We start from the raw sequence: 21,732 nt of genomic DNA, 5'->3' as shown, positions 1-21,732 counted from the left end.
GATGTAATACTCAGTGCTTACTCAGGAGTGAAAATATCAAATTAAACTGTTTATGCTGACAAAGGACAAATCTGGATTTCAGCAAGCCGTGCAAGATTGTCTGCTGCTGCCTGCCTCCAAAGCTTTTGGCCAGCCAAGGCTTATAATGAAATGCATGCATACAATTAAACCTTTTCAAGTATGTAGCTTAGTCTATATGAGCCTAGAGAGGTGCTCCACTGCTCTCTAGTGGCTGAGCACAGTCCCCAGGCACCAGCATTGCTTCATATTCATAAATCAGCTTTTCAGATGCTGGCATTGCTGGCCCTCAGTGCAAGCACCACTACTAGAAGACAAGGCCTTGTAGGCAGAAATGAAGTGAAAAATGACCTCCATCTATAGGTCTGTGGAAAGCACCAGATTTTCCCCAGGAAGAGTAGCAAGTTGACTAACAATGAGAAAGTGTGAGTAAGTGCTTTGTCAGGGAGAGCTGACACTGATGGATTGGAAAGTTCGGTGGTGTCTCCTTTATCGCTTCATACATCTTCCACCTTGGCGGACCACAGTTGAAACAGGTCCTCAGGTGCTTAAAACAGACTGCTCCTTAGCAGGGGCAGTCTTTTTTCCTGTGAAGTGCTGGTGAAATTGATTTGCAGAAAAGCAGTGGGAATCCATTTTATGCTGCCTCTCAGAACTTCTTGACATCGAGAAAAGAAAATTTGAACACCTTGGGTCCCATTAAAGCTGCCACTCAGGGACCTGTTGAGAATGAGTGTATCAAGTCACTGCTGGAGGACAGGGAGCTTGTCTCAGAGTCATTACAATAGCTAGCTTTCATAGAGCTTACTACACCCTAGCATTCAGCTTCACACATAGTGACTTGTTCATCCTGAGAGCCACTGATTGAAGACGATGCCATCCTGACTCTGTAGGGAAAGGAAGCCAGGGCAGCTGCTGCACTGGACACCTCATTTTTTGAGGTACTAGCACTTTGTAGTGTTCAGAGTGATGTGCCCAGAGAAACCAGGGAGTTCAGAACTGTGCCCTACTGGGTAGCTGTGTTGCTTCAGAGTAGTCCCTGGGCTTCCTAGCTCCTGGATCTAGGTTTAAATCTTCATTCTTCTTCTTACCAGCTACTTGAAATAAGTACTACTTGAAATAAGTGGAATATCAGTTCTAGTCTGCAACATGGAGAACTGTCCCCAACACATAGTTTCAGAGCTAAGGACTTTAGGGCTATCAGTAAATGTTTTCTCTTCTAGTCTGGGTTTAGGATGTAGATCTTCTGAGAAAACCTCCACCTGCCAACTTTCTAGAGCTTAGCCAGGCAGCACATCATGGAGAAGCATTTCAGTTTTGGTTTTTTCCAGTTGTCTAGAATTGCTATGTTTGATTTAGTATTTAAACACTGATATGTGAAAAAAAATATGTTGCAAACCACCAGACCAGGCCTGCATACAGTCTGTGTTAATGCAGGCATTTTTAATACACAGAGCAAGTAAGAGGCTGTAAATTTTCACAAGACATATCAGATTTTGTTCTGTTTTTGCAGAAAAGCAGGTTCAGGCAGAGCTATAGGTTGTGCATTCCACCTCTGAAATCTGAAACTGGATATCATGACTCTGCAGATAGAGACTATCACACTGGACCTCATGTGATAGGTTGCAGCCGGAACTAAGATCCCCTTACATACTACATAAAATTACTTCAGGCTATGTGTATAGGTTGAATATGAAGCAGATGATTTCATGTTTAGATTTGGGTTCCATCCCAAGATATCTCATTATAATTATATGTATGCATATTTCCCCAAATCCAAAATTCAAATTATTTTTGGTCCCAGTCATTTTGGAAAAAGGCTATTCAATCTGTACTAATGCTGGTAAGTACCTTCTGAGGTTTTAGAAAATTAAAACTAATTTTGTTTTTTGGAAAAATGTGGTTTGGCTTTCTTGTGTAAGAGACTCTGGGTAGACAGGAAACAGTCAGGAGTGTTATTTCCCCATGCTAATCTAAGCTATATAGGAAGACTATTGTGAACAAACCCAAACCAAAAAAAAAAAAAAAAAAAAAAAACCTCAAATTTTGTCTTTAAAAAAAAAAAAAAAAATTCAAGACAGAATTTCTCTTTGTGGCCCTGGCTGCCTGAAACTAGGTCTGTAGACCAGACTAGCCTCAGACTCAGAGATCCACCTGTCTCTGTCTCCTGATTGCTAGGATTAAAAGCATGTGCCACCATGCCTGGCTTCAAAATTCTTGATTTTGCTGCTGGTCATTAGCTCTTCTCTGTTTAAAAAGTGGGACCAGTACAGTGTCTGAAGAGCCCAAAACACCAATGGATGTTAGCATGCCTTGTCATTCCTTAGTATTATGTACCTATTGCTGTCTCTTTCTAGATCGGTGCTGGTGTGCTCTGCTAGGCAAAGAGGGACAGGGCATATTTGTAGTGACTGGCTGCTGCCCTTCCTTGGTCTTCTTAACTCATCATGGATTGACCTTCAGGCCTGTACAGGGGTTTCATGATGAGCTGCTGCTCTTGTTACATGGAAAGATGTGATGATAGCAAGTTCTTGGTAGTTTGCTGCTTTTGTTTATCCTTTCACAATGTTAGGTTTTCTCTTGAGTTTATACTTTAAAATTTACAAGTAATGTGTGCTTTTTAAAGAGAAATTTTTAAATAAAAGAAAAAGTAGAATTAGAATCATTCAGAATTAGGCATCTTCTTTGAATTGGTGAGGGCTGGACTTGGAGACAGTGGGCCTGGGAGGTAAGGCATAGAGTGAATATGTAGCCATTCCAGAGGTTGCACAAATTCATCTCTAAATGCCAGTCACCAAATTGTTCCTTGTTTTTCTGTTTTTAAGAGCTTTGGAAGAGTTCTGGAGGCAACAATAACTATGGATGGGTTGAAAAAGACAAACTTGTGGAGGTTGCTAAGGAGCAGCTACATGGAAACTCCTGATAAGATGGAGAGCTTTGCTAGTAGAATGCAGAAACCCAGGAAAGGTAGCTCACTCCTGTGGTGGTGAGAGGCTTGACCACTCTAGAACTGGATAATAAATCAGATAGTTTTGTTGTTTTAAGACATCTTTTTGTAGCCGGGCATTGGTTGTACACACTTTTAATCCCAGCACTCATGAGGCAGATGCAGGAGGATCTCTGTAAGTTCAAGACCAGCTTGATTTACAAGAGCTAGTTCCAGGACAGTCTCCAAAGCTACACAGAGAAACCCTGTCTCAAAAAACAAAACAAAACATATATTTGAAAATTGAACTTGGGTTTGCCTTTTATTCTTTCTAGTGTGGTGAATTAGGCACCAGACAGTAAATGTTCTTTTATACTTGGTAAGATGGTGGTTGCTATCATCACTCTTTAGGACCTGTTCAGTTTTCCTAGCTCCTGGCCAGTTTTATTCTCTCTTTAGCACAGTGTAATCCAACATGAATCTGTTTGGTACTTGTGTGCCAGATTGGTGTGGGCCTGTAGATGTGGAAGGGTAAACAGGTTTTGGAGGAGGGTGGTAAGCTCTCATGGTAATGAAGGAGGACTCTTGGGAAGAAGTGTTATCTCATCTGGGATTAGAAGTGCCATGGACTGTCAAGTGTCCCAGGGACTGCCACATACCAAAGTGAGAAGGCCGAAATTAGAATGGGAATTTGGGAAGTGATAGTAGAGTGTGATGTATGTGCATTGGGGAAGGGGAAGGAGAGAGATGAGGGTAGCAAGACTTGGTCATGACCAAGTCTTTTCTGAATTGTTTTTTGTAAATAGAATGTTCTGTGTGAGAAGACCACATAAGGTAACAGCAGAGATGGAATTCTACCTCTGTGCATGTTGGGCCTATAATATTGGGTGAGATGATTACCACTGCAGTGGGTTGCTGTAAGGGAAACTAAGTGACATAGGACATTACATGTGGCACATTGGTGTTTACCACTGGGCCTTGATTGCTTTCTCTCAGTGTGCTTTCCTTCCTGTCAGAGTCAGACTTCATGGAGCACTGGCTATATATCTTGTGTTCTCAGAGCTCAGCCACCATCAGTGTAAAGTAGGTATCATTAGAATCTGGCTCCTTTACTGGATCCGCTCTTGTGCTGCTGGCAAGCTGTCCTTTGCCTTTATGTACATTCCTTCCTTATAGGAAACCAGATGGTTTGGAACTCAGAGGGGTCAATGTTTTTAAAATAAAAAAATAAAGTAAATGGTCCTTGAAAAGAATCTGCCTTGGCTTTGTATATGGTAATGCCTGGACAGGGGCTGGATGCTGAAATGGTGAGTGGCTCAGGGTGTCTATTAATGGTGTATGGGGAAAGTGAGAAGGGGTGTGTGAACATTTTGTAGGTCATATGGTGTATCTGTCTGGCATTTATCTGATGATTTGTTGTATCTATTTTTTGGCTTTGACCAAGATCTGGGAGCTTAAATAAACATTATCGATATTGTTCTTGGTGAGTCCTTTTTTTCTTTTATTTTTTTTTTTAAATGGCAGCTCTTTTTCTTGTGCCTCTCATTACATTGCCTTGAAGTTCTGTGATGATTTTACTCTTCCCACTTGTGTCATTGACAGTTGCAGTCCTGTGTGAGTTCTTACCCAAACTTTGTCTTTAGCAGTTTGTGCAGTCAAAAGCCTGTTGATTGTGCCATTTCCTGGCACTTCTATGGATTCATACAAAGTGGGTGCCAGATCTTTCCTTTCCTGAAAGCTGGGGCAGTAACTAATTTAATTTGCAAATGAGTAGAAATTCTCTTGAGGTTGAATTTCTCTTTCTTTTTACAGTCATTTTGGATTCCTCTTGTGTTTGACCTTAGAGGGAGCAGAATCAAGGATAGCTTAGGAGGCTTTTTCCACAAAATGTTTGTGTGTTGAAGATGGAGGTATAAACAGGAACACAGAAATGCTTTGTGTGTGTGTTGAGGATGGAGATATAAACAGAAACGTAGAGATGCCTTGCTCACGCTCTTCCTGTACTCATCTACCACTCTGTACTATGGAACACCCTCCACTGCATCCTCCCAAAACATGGAGTTGGGAGTTCTGGTGTGTCCCACTTAAAGAAATTATGTCTGTGGTGTTACTGCCAAGCAGGAAACAGCTTCTGATTGAGGAAGAATTGTTTGATTGGGCACGACCTTTTCTTTTTTCTTTTTTAAAATATTGAATGAAGCTGACCAGAAGCAAGTACATGGCTAGGAGAAAGATTAGAAGTACTTACTGTGAAAGCACCAAGAAAGAAAGAGTGCCTAGAAAACAAAAGTGGCCAAGATTTTTTTCCCCAAGGAAAAAATTGCCTTTAAGCTACAATTGGTTTGTTTCTTTAATGATAATTCATTTCCATTCTCTACAAAGTTGTTAGCTTTTGGGTAAATACCCTGTCTTTTTGTATCCTTTTTTAAATGTTGATTTTTCAGCTTGTTATTCCATTTACCCTTGGGCTATTCCTCAAGATAGATAATCTTGGACACATTGGAAGGCAAGCCTGCCTTTGGCCATTCCAGAGATTTCCTCATTTGCAGTTTTCTTGTGTCCTCTGACAGCTGTCCTTTGTTTTCCATACAAAACCAGGTTGGTTTTTCCTAGTGCGACCTAGAGAATTTGAGTTTCTACTTGTGCCTTGAAACAGAAACCAGGGCTGTTTATTTATTTGTTTGTTTGATTCATTCATTCAATCATTCGCTCATCTATCATCCATCCATCCATCCATCCATCCATCCATCCATCCATCCATCCATCTCTCCTTAACCCCTGGATCTCATGGCAGCTGGGGACTAATGAAACCATTGGTGGGATATGACCCTGTTTCCACATTTTTCAAGTAAATGTTTATTTTGAAATCAGAGTCTTGATTTTGTGAGCTTTCCCATGCATATACGCTGGGGTATTTTGGAATACACCAGTTTTATATCTGTTCAATGTCCATCTCCTTTCCAAAGGGCTTTTATAATGTCCCTTTAGACCATTTTAGTGCCCCCCCCCCCCACAGAAATGCAAGAGGGGGAAATGAGTTTGCCTTTTCCTCCCAGAACCTAAATGAATAGTCATTGCTTGTAATGCTGGTCTACACTTGACGTTTCCCACTGCTTTAGATGTGATGTATCCGGTGCTGTGAAGGTAATGATCCTCAACCACAGCAATATTCTGTAACAGGAGTATCTGTCATATTCATCGGGATTACCATGTTCATTGATTTGTGTCTGTAAATCTGCTGTTTCTACCCTTTAAATTTGATCTATAATTGGACCTCCTTAAATGGTTCAGATATGGCAGTCTGTATTTCCTCAGTGCAGTGTTGCTGTCAGCTTTTCCTTTTTCATTATACATTCAGCAGACTTGATAAAATCAGCAGGACACCTCATTTGAAACTGTTTAATCGCTGCTTTTTTCCTTTGCTAAACCATTGAGGTGGTCAAGTGATGTACACAAATCATTTTAAATAGAAAATATGGTTTTCTCTGTGACCCAGCTAAATAGATAGTGTTATGCAAAACAAGTTAAAAAGTAATAAATGCCAAAAAATCTTCTAATTGGAGTAAAAAATTGTGGGCAACTGTATCCTCTCTCCAAAAGTAGAGTATCCTGAAATAATGCCAGAGCCCTGTGTAGACAGATGACGATTTTCTAAAGCTTTTCTGGGTTTTGAACAAAGCAAAATTACATTTTCAAATAGTGCTGAGCTGCCTTTGTGTCCACTCAGAGGCCAGGCTTATTTGTAATGCCTTTACTTCCAACCTTGGTAGGGATACATTTGCTCTGTTAATATCTGTGCGGCAGGCATAGCCTTTCAACCATTTGCTATTGTTGTAATAAATATTTGTGTCTTTGTCATTTTGTCTGCTCAGCTGTTACTCTTTAAACAATACAAACTAAAAATAATAGCTCCAAATAAATGCCACAGAATGCAGTGTTTCACTGTTGTAGCTGGGGTAACCTTGATGTCGCAGCTCCAAGTCCCATTACCATTGGTAGTGCTGTATCTTCCTGCCCGTGTGCCAAGGTGACTTTACCAGAGCCACGTCATTAAAACAATGTCTTTTTAACAGGCTTGATATTTAGCATTGTGTCCATTAGCTCACCAAAACAAGTGTGGAGCACAAGCTTCCTCACATAGGATAGAGGAAATTATGGGGCACTCACCTCTTGGAAAAATACTAATTCTCCATGACCTCATTTTTAAGCCTCAGCATTTCACTGTGACGGCTGCACAGTTAACCCTGCCAGTGATTAGAGGGCTAGTTGCAGGGCTTCCTAAATGGTAGTTAGTGGCTCCAGCCTTTGGAAGAACACTGGCTTGCACTTGGATGTGGCTTCTAGAGTTGACACTTACACTGTGCTTGAATGTGACACTGGACATGTTTGACTGTTTTTGCTGACCCAAGGTAAACTGAGGTGGAGATGCTGAGTGTTGGTAAAATACACTAAAAGTGCATCTTTTTCTTACAGGTTCTGGCTCCTTGGCAGCAATGGCTGTGTTTGAAGATAAGTTTAGGCCAGATATGGAGGTATGTAAGTAAGCCCCTGTAGTGACCTTCTTTCAGATATTTTCCCAGTTGTGTGTCAGACATTTACAGATTGATCCCATCTCTGGAGATTGCAAAACTTGAATGTTTTAACACAGAGAGTTGTTGGGGAGATCTGCTACTTGGGAAAGCATCCTCTGTGGTGGCCTTGTGGCCCCTGTTGTGCTCTGCCTTGCACTTGAGGAACCAGTGCTGTCTGGCTTTTCTCCGCTTTGGGTTCTTTCAGACTCTTTGCGGGGTTGGATATTTTTCTGTGTACTAAGATTTCTGTGTCAGGGTACTAGAACAATCTGTTTTCCTGCTTTCTCACTAAAAATAGAGCTACTGTGTATGTCTTTCATGTCACACAACCCTAACTTAAAAATGGGTCAGTTTTTAAAATCTCTGTAGACTTTACAGTCTCTGGTAGAAGTAGGGACAAAATTGTACACATGTAGTAGAGTCCTCTTAGGGTGTTATGAATCTGATGTTCCAAGTTTATTGATGTTTCATTATATTTGCTTTGGTGGTAGAAGAGATAGAATCTTGTGAAAGACATTTGGCCTGTCTAATGATTGATGCATCTTCCATGGAGTCGCCCAAAGAAATCCTTTTAGTAACAGATGTATTGATCTTGTGTTGCTGCTCCTAAAGATGTGGTCAGTGTGCTGTGTGTTTGTGCCACATTATGTGTCAGCACCCCCAACTCCTGTGGGCCCCTGACTTTATTTGCACCTCTGAACCAGCCCTGGTCAAGAGTCCTGAGGACAGTCTTCACTGTTTCTTTGTTTCTACTTGATGTCTTTTTTAAATTTTTTTTTTATTTTCTTATTTTACATATCGATCCCAGTTCCTTCTCCCTCCCTCTCAAAACCCCCCCCCCCCCCGTACTTGATGTCTTCTTGATGGTTAATTTTTTGATACAGAGCATCAGTTCTTTTAAATGGTTCATAGGTAAACTGTTAAGGGATGTTTTGCCTCATCTTTTCTGTCCTTTCTGATTTTGTAAATAATTTGTTTAGGACCCAAAGGATAGAAATACTGGTGAGAATTACTTTTTGACAGTATTTTGTGCCTGATCATCTTTGGGGGAAGATAGCATATGAAAAATATTTTGTTCTTCCATTCTGTCATTGTCATTGCAGCAGTAAGTGTCATGGAATTCCAAAGTTTTTTCTGTGCTTTAGCTTTGGGCCAAATTCTGTGAAAGACAGAACTGGTCAGCCAAGAAAGGTATCTCCTGTGTCCCTGGTACAAGAGGCCAACAGCACAACAAGTAACATGTCCTATGAGTTCTGTTTGTTCCTTTTCTCCTGGCTACAGGAATTAAAACATATAGAGTCTAGGTAGATATTTTCTATTAAAAAATGATAGTGTCTGAACTCCAATTAAGAAGAATAAGCAGGGCTGAGCCTAAAACTAAATGAAATTAGAATTCTGTTCTCATTTCTCAGTGTGAAAATTTATTCCTATATCAGCATTATTTTCTGTTTGGTGTCCTTAAATACACAGAGAAACAATTATGTATACTAGGTCACTTAAAAAGAAAAGGAACCAAATCTAAAGTCTCTAGTTTTCTAAGTAGAGGATTTTTAATGCCAAGCTCTTCTTTAAACCACATTAATCTTTTAAAATTTTCTTGGAAGTTTTTTTTTTTTTTTTTTTAATTGATTAGAATCTCCATGTGTTAAAGAAAACTGAAAATGGCAGTTAAAGTCTGAGGTTTATTAAAAGTGACTTGATGCTTTGCCAGAGTAATTTTATACCGTGTCAAGTCTGAACAGTAAATAGTTCAAAGGCCATGCATTTAAGGTGGATGTGTTGTGGGGAGAAGAGGCATTAACCTCCCTTTGGTAAACCTTGGGATTTTATCATTCTGAAGAGAGTATTTCTTAGATTTAGTATGCCTGTATTTGAAACATTTAATGCTCTTCTACATTACCCATGAGACCCTGAGACAGGTTGAAACAATTCCCATTATATAAATTTATAATTTTAGGTTGAAACTTAATACTGCCAATTAGTGAAAATCACTTTAAAGCCCAAGTGATAGTCTTAATAACTTCCAGTAGATAATACTATAAAAACTTGAATTCATGTTAATAGATACTTAAAAAAAAATAATCTTGATTTGGGAGTGTGGCCTAGCAGTAGAGCACTTGCATAGCACATGTGAGGCCCTGAGTCTGATTCTTAGCCCACAGTACACACCATGATTAGTGTAGGTATGTTGATTAAATAAAAATAGTAAAGCTGGAATGTGGTAGATCTCTGTGAGTTCGAGGCTAGCCTGGTCTATGAAGTAAATTCTAGGACAGCCAGAGCTGTTACACAGAGAAGCCCTGTCTTGAACACTCGCCCCCCTCCCCTCCCCAGCAAACAAAAACATTAGTAAAGTTTTTTTTTTTCCCTTTTCACATGATCCTACTTTAAATGTACTCTAAGAAGCTTTTCCAGGTGGTGGTGGCTCACACCTTTAATCCTAGCACTCAGGAGGCAAAGGCAGGTATATCTTTTTGAGTTAGAGGACAGTCTGGTCTACAAAGTGAGTTCCAGGACTGTTTCAAAGAAAAAAAAAAAAAGAAAAGAAAAGAAAAAAAGAAAAACAAAAAAACCCCAACAATAACAAAAGTTATTGGGGAGACTTAATCTAGTCTTGGGTCTTGAATTTGCCATTTGTGTACTGTGCTGTTTTCCTGCCATGTCAGGTTCTATCTAGGCTATTATTTTTCTTTAAAATATTCTTTATTTTAACAATAAATTGGTATAGCTTAGATGTCATAAAGTGCAGAGGAATGGTCTGCTAACACTCTAGTGTTAGCATTGTAATCATATATAACTGTCATTAAATCAAGATGTTGTAGTTTCTTTGCCTCCAGTGTCCCTTTCCAGTTAGCCTCTTCTTGAGCTTTCCCATGGCCATCTTAATTCATCTTAGGCTTACTTTCTAGCTATAGTTAGTATCATGAAAATTGGGGTATTATGTGCTTGTTTTAATGTTCTCTAAAACACCAGAAAGTGGGTACATGCCGTTCATAGAAATGTATCACCTGGGGTGAACATTGAGTGTTAGGGAACAGAAAAATATTGGGAAACAGAGGTCATTTCAACCATTCTTGTCTGTTCATAATCTTGCTTGCTGTTGACTTCTGATTGCCTTTGTCTGCTAGTAGCCCTCAGAGGACTTCTCATAATGTGTGTTTGTGCTCCATGTAGTCCATCCCACATGTTTGATGGCTGTTTTTAGGGGCAGTGAGACCATCTCTATCTCTGTTCTCTCAGTGCTTGCTTGTCAGGGCAGTAGGATCCTAAGCTATACACTACCTGAGGACCAATTGGTTACCACAACTGTAGAGAAGCCAGTGCACTTCTCTACAGTGCTATAGACATTCCATTATGTACCCAGGGCAAGTACTCATTGAGAAGGCCCAGTCCAGAAAAGCCGCTGTTGATCCATGGGGCCTCTAAGCACCCTGAGATGGACCTCTGCTCTTAGGTCATCTGAGCCTTGAGCTGCCTCAAGTGAAAACTCTTGGTTCAGAGTTTCTGAGAAACAAGTAGCTAGCTGGTGAATTTAAGGCACATTAAAAGCTTTTGAAGGTTCTCAGCTAGTTGATGCCTCAGTGCTTCTTGGAGCAGTCTCATAGTTTTCACTGTCCTGTTTTTCTCCCTTGCTATTAACTTGGAGGATTGAGGGTAAAGACTGCCTGTATTCATTTAAGTTTTCCTACATATATCACACTAGTTGGTACCCACTTTTGTTGTTGTTTGCTTTTTGAGATAGGCTCTTAGTATGTAGTCCAGGTTGGTGCTAAACATTCCTTACCTTGTTTCTTTGGTGCTGGGATTATAGGTATATGGCGCATACCTAGTCTGTCAGTATTTGTGGCTGGGTAGAGATAGATACAAAGGGGCCAGAAGTAACTTTATTAAGTTGTGCTCAGTTCCTCCTTTGAAGCAGCTTTCAGACTTTACCTTTGGTGTTCATAGTGTTTAGCTGCATTAGAAATGAAAAAATTTAAGTGCTGGTGGCACTCTTCTTTAATCCTAGCACTCAAGGAGGCAGTCAGGCAGATCTCTGAGTTTGAGACCAACCTGGTCTACAGAGTGAGTTCCTGGACTGCCAGTGGCACACAGAGAAACCCTGTCTGGGAAAAAACAAAATAAAACAAAAACAAAAATCAAAGAAAGAAATGAAAAAATTATCAAAATAGTTTTTTTTTTTTAAACTGGTGATAGTATCCTACTTTATTAATCAGCAAAAAAATACTCACTTAGGCATTATATGAGAATGATGGGTTTTAAATGAATGGGGTGGCATGATGACAAGATCAGTTACTTGTTCTGGTGATCCTGAGCTGCAAGTTGCCATGACTGCTGATTCTTTTCTCTGTTAAGGTTTGTGTGGTGGTGACTGTTACCCACAGGGTAGCTGGGTGGGAAATCTAGTGTTAATTATACTTTAGTCTTTTCACATTGTTTTTCAGTCAATTGTAAGGAATGTGACCAAAGTGCCTGGAAATATAGTGATGGTGCAGAAGTGCAGACTTGTCCCTGGGGTGGGGGTTAAGCTATTGGACACTTAGGACACTTCTCTTTCTAGTCCTTCTCTATAAGAAGGACTGTTTTAATTGGGTTGGTGAGGAATTTCAACTCTTGAAGATTGTAATTTATTAAAATGGGTAGAAGATTAATATTTAGTCTGTCAAGATCAATACTGTCCCCTCTTTTGCACTAATTGTCAGAATACTGTACGAGGGCTGCCGAAGGCTAGTGGAGTGCGGCAGGACCCTGACATCACAGGGAGTGGATTCAAAGGCAAACTGTCCTGCACCCTCTGGTATCGACTTGCAAATTAGCATCTGGAATCTAATTAAACAAGCTTCATGAAAAGCAGTAGCTTAATGCTGCTGGAGAAGACAGTCAGCTTCCCCCTTTCTGATACGTACTCTGTACCATCAGAGCTGGTCACCAAACACATTGTGAGCACAGTTTAAAAATTAGCATTTATTTGAAGAATAGAAACTATCTTTCATTCTGTTACACGTTTGGCACGTCCTGGTATCCCATGAGAGCCATGGCACAGCAGATAGTGCGTAATATTTATAAATCCATGACAAGTAATAATAGCAACTTGAAAAATTATTTGCTAGAATCTCAAGTTGAGAGCTGCCAAAAGCTGAGAGGATCAGATCTGCAGTGGCAGCTGCTGTGCCCTACAGTTAGAATTCTAGACTTTGAAGATGCTCAACTTAAAGCAGTGAAGACTGTAGGCTTAGCCAATTTTTGCAGGTTTCTAGAGCTCTGGCTCTCTGCCTTTTGAAGATAACTTGCTGAAGTTTCTACCACTGCCCGAGGCATGCTAACACCAGCAGGATCTTTCCCCTTAGTCTTAGTGTGGCTTTAGTTTTAAGTGGCACATGCTTTGTCAGTACCCACTGTGCTGGTCCTTTTTGTGGTTGTAGTACCAAGGGATGAGCTCTTACCCTGTACCCTTCAGAGGGAAAGTACTAAGATAGATGGTGACACATATAAGTGCCACTTCAGCTGTCTGATTTATGGAGTCATATTCCATTGCTCGGCCAGTGCTGGCCTCTAGAGAAGCCCTGCAGATTGCTGAAGATGTGAGCAGCTATCATCCTAAAGGCTTGTGGTTATTTCACAAATGTGATGCCAAACACCTAGCTACCAAAGAAACAGGATTAATCTGTCATTGTGAGCAACTATAGATCCATTTAAATAATGGATGATGATATCAATATGCTGCTCTGACAGCAAATCTTAGAAGTGTGTGTGTGTGTGTGTGTGTGTGTGTGTTTATTTAAGTAATAGAAACAGGATGCAAACTACACTACACGCAGTAGTGGCAGAGATCTGCATTATTTTGATCTTTAAAAAAATCTGTTGAAATTATCACATAGGCTGGTCCCAGAAGGAAACAAGAGCATACATTGAATATAGTTAGCTAGAAGGGGGGATGGGGCTTAGGCATTGGAGGATTGGGCTGTTGGTTTGTTTCTGTTTTATGCACAGCATGACCCTGGGCAACTGGGGATTCTAGTCTGTGAGCCAATTTTCAGAGACCTATCCACAGGTTGTCAAGAGGATTAGATGGTGGGAGTAAAACACCTTCTATGGTAGTGTACACAAAATTGGTTTTTTAAAAACATGGTGACTGTCTTCTAGTTAGTAGTAGATTGAAATGTCACCTAGCAGCTGCTAACATTAGGATCTGATATCAGGTCCAGTGATTTATAGCATAGAGCAGTGAGAGCCTTATTTCTCATCTGAAAGGTTACCATCTAAGACAGACCAATGTGGACACACAAGTCTGTGTGCCCTGGAAGTGTTTGCTTTTGGGGGAAGGTAATTCATGTAGTGGCCATAGTTTTAGATGTTACAATGCACCTGGCTCCATTCTAACAGCCTCCCTGTGTTTTCTCACTTTTCAACAATCTTGGAAGTCAGTGCCTTGTTCTTCACATTTTGAAGGAAAGAAAATCAGCCTATAGAGAGATCAAATAACCTGTCTGAGGTTGCATAGATGGGTCAGCAGTGAGGTCAGATTTTGAACTCCTATCAGTCTGACTTGAGTTTTTGCTAAAATCAGCTACTTTGTTTTTGTGTCTCTTGCCTGATATGCAATTCTTTGTCAACAGAGTAGGAAAATATCTTACTCTACAGGCAGTCCAGAGTGTTCCTTTCCTCTCCTGAGGTCTTGTGAAGACAGCAGAAAGTCAGGCTTGTGTCAGAGGGGTCCATAAACATCAACAAGAGAAAAGAGCCCAGAACAGGAGAGAGAGGTGAAGAGAGGCAGGGGAAGGAGGGATAAATACATTTAGCTATGGCAGAGCTTTTTGTCTTCTCTTTGTATCTAAGGCTTTTTGGTTTTGTTTGTTTTTTCTTCCGTGTTTCCATCTGTATATTCCCTCCATCCCAAATATTTTGTGGCTATTCCTCTTCAAAGTTTTCTGATGATGTTTATAACAGAGTTTTTTCTCTGGATGACTAATGTATAGATGGCATAACCCTCAGATTTAATGATGAGACCAAGAGGTCTTTAAGTGCTGGTGAGTGGCATTTGTCCATTTGAAGCAAGTCACAAATAACCTGAACAGGAATGAGGGGAAGCAAAGCAATACTATTATATTTGAATAATGAGGTGCTCTCTCTTTCCCCAACTGCCAAAACTTTTTAATCTTCGTCAACAATTGCTCTGTCCAACAGCCTATTTAGGTCACATCTGTGGACCCTGAGCTCAGGACCCTGACAAGCAGCATATGAACTCTGTATTCATTAGTGATCTTGATCCTAATGCCTCTGTCCCTGCCACAGGGGCTCAGGTGTTGAAGCTGCTGGTCTATCCTCCCAGCTGACACCGAGAGCTTTAATGACTCTATGGGAAGATGACCACTGGCTGGGAGGTTTGCTGGCAGAGCCCACACCACAGAGAGTGGTGATCAAGGAGGGCTGTGGGTTAGCAGAGTGCCTTCCTGTGCAGCTTGGTCCCACTGGCATCAAACACAATTTTAATTAAATGCAATTAAAAAAAAATCCCGACCTCTAACAAATAGTAGGAATGGTATCAACTTAGTGAACTTCACTTGACTTGGTTTCAGTTTTGAGCTTGTATTTATGTGGTACATAAATATCCAGAGGAAAATCAATTCAAACCAAAATTTGTTTAGGGCTGGCTCTTTTGTTTATTGTGATCTTTTGCTTTTAAAAATTACTAGAATATGGATTTATTTTGACCTTTTGTAGGTTACTTTTTTCTTTTGTATGCCTCAATATTATCTAGTGACAACTTTATTGGTACATAATTCACATCCATACAGTTGCCTGTGTACAAGTTAGCAGCTTTTACTATTTCATTAAGTGTTGTATAGCTATCACCATAATAAGTTTTAAAACTTTTTGAAACTTCCTCTGACTCTATAGATCAAAGTTATGTCATTTCCTACCAAGCCACCTGTTCTGGGCGTTTTTCACGAATGTCACTATATGTGATTTTTGTGTATTTATGTGTAAGACTTATTTTAATATATTCAAAATGTCTCATTCATGTTGTGGCAGGTTATTGTATGGACTATAGCATACTTTGTATATGTATTTATTAGTTCGTGGACATTTGGATTATTTCTACAGTTTGGCTACCTACCATACTGCTTTGAACATCTCTTGTCTGGTACTTCCAGACTTTTCCATAAATTCTGTGTTGGTAGCAGCATAGGAAGGTTTTGATTGCTTCACATCCTTACCAGTGCTTGCAACCTGTCATTTTGAGTACAATCATCCAGGTGTGGGTGAACGGTGTCTCACTTCGGTTTTAATGAATCCCTTATTAAGAATAAGTGTGACTGTGAGGATGTGTAGATTGAACAGTTTAACATTATACATGCTTGTGAACTCTGTTTTCAGGCAATAATTGGGCTGATTGTGTATTTGTTTAAATAGTGAAATGTCCCTTTGGAAAGTTTTTTGGAGGTTATTTCTATAGTTTGCCTTTGGTCATAATTCCTATTTACTGTTTTTTCTTAAGACCAGAAGTGTTAGATGCTATAAAATTGTGTCTTTATTGTCAGATCAAAAAGATAAAATATTAATTTCTTCAGAATTTTTTTTCTCTGGTTTTATTTAACATACAACTTAAGGTTTTAGAGGTGTCAGAACCCTTAAGATACAATTCCAGAATCTCTGCATAGAACTATTTCTTAAAAATGTGAGTTTGTTCTCTTGAATTGAAACCTATCAGCAACCTACCTTGGAGAAGCAGAAAGGGACTTCCTGAATTAAGGTGCCTCCCCAGGTTTTCCTGTTCTCATAGGTATTCTTGTGGAACCTTAGAGTGCAGTTTTCTTCAGTCTGTGTCTGATGATTCAGGAGCAAGACTTTGCCTCTTTCTGTACAACATTTAGGTTTGGTAAGAGATTGTTTTTCTCCTTTTGGTTCTTTGGGATTCTAGAGTCTTCTTGTCTTAGAGGTGTATCTTAGCTGTCTGTTCCTCTGGCAAGTCCGAGTCTTCACAACTCTGTCTCTAGAATGCCAATTTAATGTTGGTGGATGGTTTTCACTCCCACCTTTGTTATAGTGTTGGTTTTTACCTTTGGATCAAGACAGGGTCTCTCTGTGTAGTCCTGGTTGTCCTGGAACTCACTCTGTAGACCAGGCTGATCTTGAACTCACAGAGATCCACCTGCCTCTGCCTCCCAAGTACTGGGACTAAAGGCGTGCACCACCACTGGCTATATTCTGCTTTTAATAAAAGTTGAAAGTCTGATGTCTGGGGTATGAGATGAAGAAAGATGAAGTTTGTGCTGTTATGTTTGATCTTGAGAAGCAAAGGAAGGGTGACTGAGAGAGAAGGGCACAGTTCTCCTGAGGCTCCAGGTACTAGGAGGGGATTCCTTAACCTTAGGAAAATGATTCTATGAATCCCAAGGGTATCTATATGTTCAATTATTTGAGGACCTGGTAAATTTGTTGACTTTAAGTCTTTTAAAGAAAATTTCTTTATACTTTAAAAGTATTTCTGTGCTGAGTTTCATGTTCCTAAAAAATCAGTGTGATCGTTCAGCAGATTCTTCCTGGTAACAGCTGAATGCAGCACGATGCATATGGTGCTGGTCCAGGAGTGGGATTGGAAGAGGCCATCCTGAGTGCGGTGGACACTTCCTGTGCAGCCATTAGCAAAAGCAGATGGGAAGAGGGATTCTCCTGTGCTGTGGTCGATGGGTAATTATTTGTGATGCATTTCTTTGGAGCAGGTGCTCCTTCTGAAATGCCTTTGCTTCACATATTTCATATATCTGTGAAATGTAGAGAGAAATGTACCGTGTAGGAGAAATATTTCATAGTATGTTGCTGTCTGTACCTGTGGCAAAAATCCAGCAGGCAAAGTAAGACTTTGTGAGTAGGGATTATGTGATCCGAGGGGCAGGAGCCTGATGCAGGGATGGTATTGAGCGGATTTAGTGTTGGGTGACTTCCATGTGTGGGTAGAATAAAAAAGAAGATAGTTCTGGTGAAATAACTATGCATTGTGATGTCAAATAGTAAATGGCACCTTCACTTTCTCTTGTCTAGAATTGCCTTTGTTGTTGATCCAAGTTGTAGCCTTTATCTTTCTGGTACTTGGGTGAAGCCAAGAGTTGGAATACAGAGTTCCTTAGGAGGAGACTAAAAGAAGCTCTTTTTCTGATTCCATTGAACTCTAGAACTCTATTAAAAAAGTGTTAATCACAACTACCTAAAAGTGACTGTCGGGGTGTGGGCATGAGTGCTTATTTCTGTGTTGCACAGTGAGGCTCTGTATCCTGGCTGCTGTCTGGAGCCAGAAGCTTGTAGCCTCTTGAACAATGGATTTCTGCTTTTCTAGTGTATGGATTAGAGGGATACAAGAGATGAAGTATAGGACTGAGTGTTACTAGATGGTTGCTTATAATCCTATAAGTTTGCCTTGGCAGGTAATTTGGCATAAATTCTTAATGTAAATCTGGGTTAGTGGTGAAGATATTATTTTAGTAAAAAAGATAAACTGCTGATTAATTCAGCATAGGGCTCAATTACAAATTGAAAGTGTCTCTGCGGGACTCCCAGGCCCTAAAGACAGCAGATGTTGAATTGGTACTCCAGCATATTTCACAGTAGTATGAAATATTAACATGGTTTATTATACTTGTGTGGTGTATCATATCAGGAAGGGGGAGGTGGTGGGCATGTGGGTGTGTAAAGCAACGCAACATTACACATCCAGTAATTTTTGCTCCCCCCCCCTTTTAAAAAAATAAGGTGGCTCTGTGGAGAAATTATGCTTAAAATAACATTTGGGGCTAAACATTTAAATGTATCTGTGTAGATTCATGTTATACATTCTGGTTAGCATAGAAAATGGCAAGCATGGTAACACAGGCGTTTAAGCACTGAGAGAGACTGCTGCTTGCAAGAGTAAGAGGCCTAGTGGACCTGCACTGAGTTCATTGCATCACCAGTCAGCTTGGATGGCCTAGAAAGTTATAAATTGCTTCTGGATTGGTTGTTCTTGCCTTCTGATCTAAAACATGACAATTAAAAAAAAAAAAAAATAAAGTCGCTGTATTTTACACAGGCAGAGAAGTTTCATTTCTAGCAAAATGAAGGAGAACCTCGGTTTTCATATTTGTCTACTCACAGGGGAAAGTAAGCAATTTCATGTATCGAGACCTGAACAAACAGCTGCCAATATCTGAAGGAGTTTGCAATTCTTAAGAAGAGAGTTTTGTGACTAAAGTTGACTTCAATAAGATATTCCAAAGCCGTTACCTCTTGGTTTTAGGGTGTTTCATGATGGCTTGTACAAGTGCTAGTTTTGGTAGCTGAAGTGGCCAAATGATTATGGTAAGAGAGTAGTGACTGTCATACCTTTGGCTTATTGTGAAGACTGTTTAAAAGGTGCCCGCCCATTCTCAGAAACTCCTAATGCACAGCAAACTTGGCAAAGGTAGGCCATTCATTATTCCCAGTCCTGGAAGCCCTCTGTATAAGCTGTTGACGGTGAATGGTCTTGCAGAAATGTGGAGAATGGCTTTGCATTCAGCCAAGATTTGTTGATGAGGGTCTGTGGCAGTCATAGTCTAGTAGGATGGACAGGCACACAAACACTACTGAAAGTGTGCGGTGACATGCACAGGCAAGGGGGTTGGTTTTAGAAATAAGAGACTGGGGTGAGAGGGAAAACAACGGACAGCACTGGTGGAATTTCCCCCAGGAGACTTTGAGACAACTGCAGAGAGTGTGCAGCTTGTCACATAAGTTGTCTTGGGGTTCCTGGAAGGGTAGGACACCAGTCCAAAGAGGAGTTTACTCTACACAAATGTACTCGGTGTGGTCCTGCCCTGTCATTTGTAACATTTGTGACCGTAGAAGTTTAGACAGCTGAACATATTTGTCTAAAGTTGTCTGAGTAGTCTTATTCCGAGTTAGTGTGGCCTTTTAATTAGCATGTGCTCTTCACTGTGTGCTAGGGCTGGAGCTCAGCAGCCCTGTCCCTGTGTGTGAATATTTAAGTTTAGAAAGCTGCCACATTCCATTAGAGGTGGCTGTGTTTCAGCAGTGGGTGCAGGAGTTGTGTACACTTTTCAGATGTCCTTTGAGATTTATGTGGCAGTGTAATTGGGAGATGCTGGTGCTTAGTGTGTTGTGCATGTTGGAATGTGAGATTACCAGCTGTAATGAGACCCCAGAAGCACACCTCAGGAAGGTAGTTAGAGTTTTAACCTTCACAGATAATATTACTTGTGGGTTTTTTGCGAGATAATTTATACCATTCTTCTCTAGCCCTGAAACTGTGGAAACTAAAAACTGATACTAAGTTATGCTAAACACACATACACAAACATGCACGCACGCATGCACGCAAATGTTTACAGGAAGCACACTGTGTCCATAGAATGCAGATAGTCACAGCACTGGGATATCATTTCTCTGAAATTGGAACTATGGTAATAGCAGAAAATTAAAAAGATGTCATAATCTCTTGACTTTGATTACTTGATAAAAACATTAGCTTTTAATGAAAGTAGCTGCGCTCCTATTTTAGCACTTAAGAGGGTGGGCAGGAGGACAGCTGTTGCTACCTAGCAAAACTGCCTCAGAAAAAAATTAAAAAGCAAACAAACCAACCCTTTATTTCATGTGTGTGAGTGTTTGCTTGCATGTACACATGTGCAGCACATGTGTATCTGGTGCCGAAGGAGGATAGAATAACATGTTAAGATCCCTAGAACTGGAGTTACAGTTGAGAGCTGTCATGTAGGTACTGAGAACCCAACCCAATAGTCCCCAAAAGAAGGGTTTTTAAAAAAAAACCCAGATGAGTAGTTGGGGTAACCAGTGTGGTGGGGTGTGGGGGTTTTCAAGTGCCAGTTTGTGCCTTGGGCCTTTGCTTCTCATGCAACTCTGTATAGGCCTGCTATTGTGAATTGAAAAACCCTTCAAGGGAGACTTTGGGAAGACTGTGTATGTAAATTGCTAGTCAAGTGTATCAAAAGCTTGCTCTTCAGTCTCTTGCCCCAAAACTTTTAAAGAAAGTTTTGTCCTTGCCTTTTTGTTTTGTTTTGCAGTCAACAAATGGCCTTTTGGAAACAAAGTTAGGTGCTATCTTTATTGCTGATACACAGAGTGAAGAGAAAAACATTTTGATTCATTCTGTTTTGGGAAAGCTATATTTTAGAGATGTGAGCCTGTAGATAGTGCATTGAACTCATCAAGAGGCTCTTAGTTTTACCAGATGTTAATCCAGCTGGACGCAGGAGGGATGCTGAATTGCATGGTTTAATCCACACCAATGCCATAATTTGGGAGATTGTTTGGAGGTTCTGTTTTCTTGGTTTCAGGGTTTTGGGGTCAGACCAGAAGGTTTTATCTCAGGCCTTTCAGTTTTTGGTCACATGCTGTTGGCTTGTCATTTGTTACTCTCTACTGCTTGGTTTCCTGTATTTGTGAAATAGGAGTGAGAGAGGATAGCAGTACTTGAAGAATAAGTGGGGATGGGGACATGGTTAGTGTAATGCATTAGATGTGAATGCTCTACTTCCTTCTAGTGAAGAGAAGTAAAATGTGGTTTTTGGTACACTTCTGAAATATAGTAGTAAATTCTATATGGAAGATATATTGGCAACTAAGACTTAAAACTTCATATCCAATTTCATTTGCAGTATAATAGTTGCTTTCATAATTATTTATTGGCTCTGTGCTGGGTGCTGTTATTATCAGTTCTGGGTGAGTGAGGCTCTTGCCTTGTAACTTTGCTGATAAAGGCTAGTGAAAGCAGAGAAGTCAGATCAGCAACAGCTGCCATGGGTTGTCTGCATGAAGGAAGGGCACTAAAATTGCAACTTCTCCTGTGCATAGGAACAGGTAAGCCCTGGGTGCTAGATTAGGGCCTCTTGCAGGGAAGACTTAAAAATGCTGTGTGATGAATCCATTGAAGTCATACAGCTAGTGATTAGTAGAGCCGGGTTCATGCTTAGTCTTTATTCCCTATGTTAAGGCAAGGTTGGTGAGATGGCTCAATGGTAAAGGTGCTTGCCACCAAGCTTGCTACACCCCACCCCCCAGCCTGTTTAAAAAAAAAAAAATTAAAAATATTCTTTAGTCCTTTAAATGTAACACACTCAGACTCTAGAAGTTTTATTGTGTCCTGGTCATGTTGTTCCCCTTCCTCCACAAAACAGGGTACCACTGCTTAGCCAAGATTAGCTAGATCAAGCTGGCCTCTGC

General features: G+C 40.3%; 1 protein-coding gene across 1 annotated transcript in view; it reads left to right on the top strand.

Moving 5' to 3' along the window:
* Psmb7 (proteasome 20S subunit beta 7) overlaps positions 1-21,732 on the top strand; it is a 55,236-nt gene that overhangs the window by 20,354 nt on the left and 13,150 nt on the right. The window contains exon 6 of the mRNA XM_051185388.1: positions 7,418-7,476. Within this exon, the coding sequence (XP_051041345.1) occupies positions 7,418-7,476 (59 nt within the window). The remainder of the gene's footprint in view (positions 1-7,417; positions 7,477-21,732) is intronic.

Source organism: Phodopus roborovskii, unplaced genomic scaffold (assembly GCF_943737965.1).
Source record: "Phodopus roborovskii unplaced genomic scaffold, PHOROB, whole genome shotgun sequence".
Lineage (NCBI taxonomy): Eukaryota > Metazoa > Chordata > Mammalia > Rodentia > Cricetidae > Phodopus > Phodopus roborovskii.
This window is presented reverse-complemented; position numbering and strand designations above follow the sequence as displayed.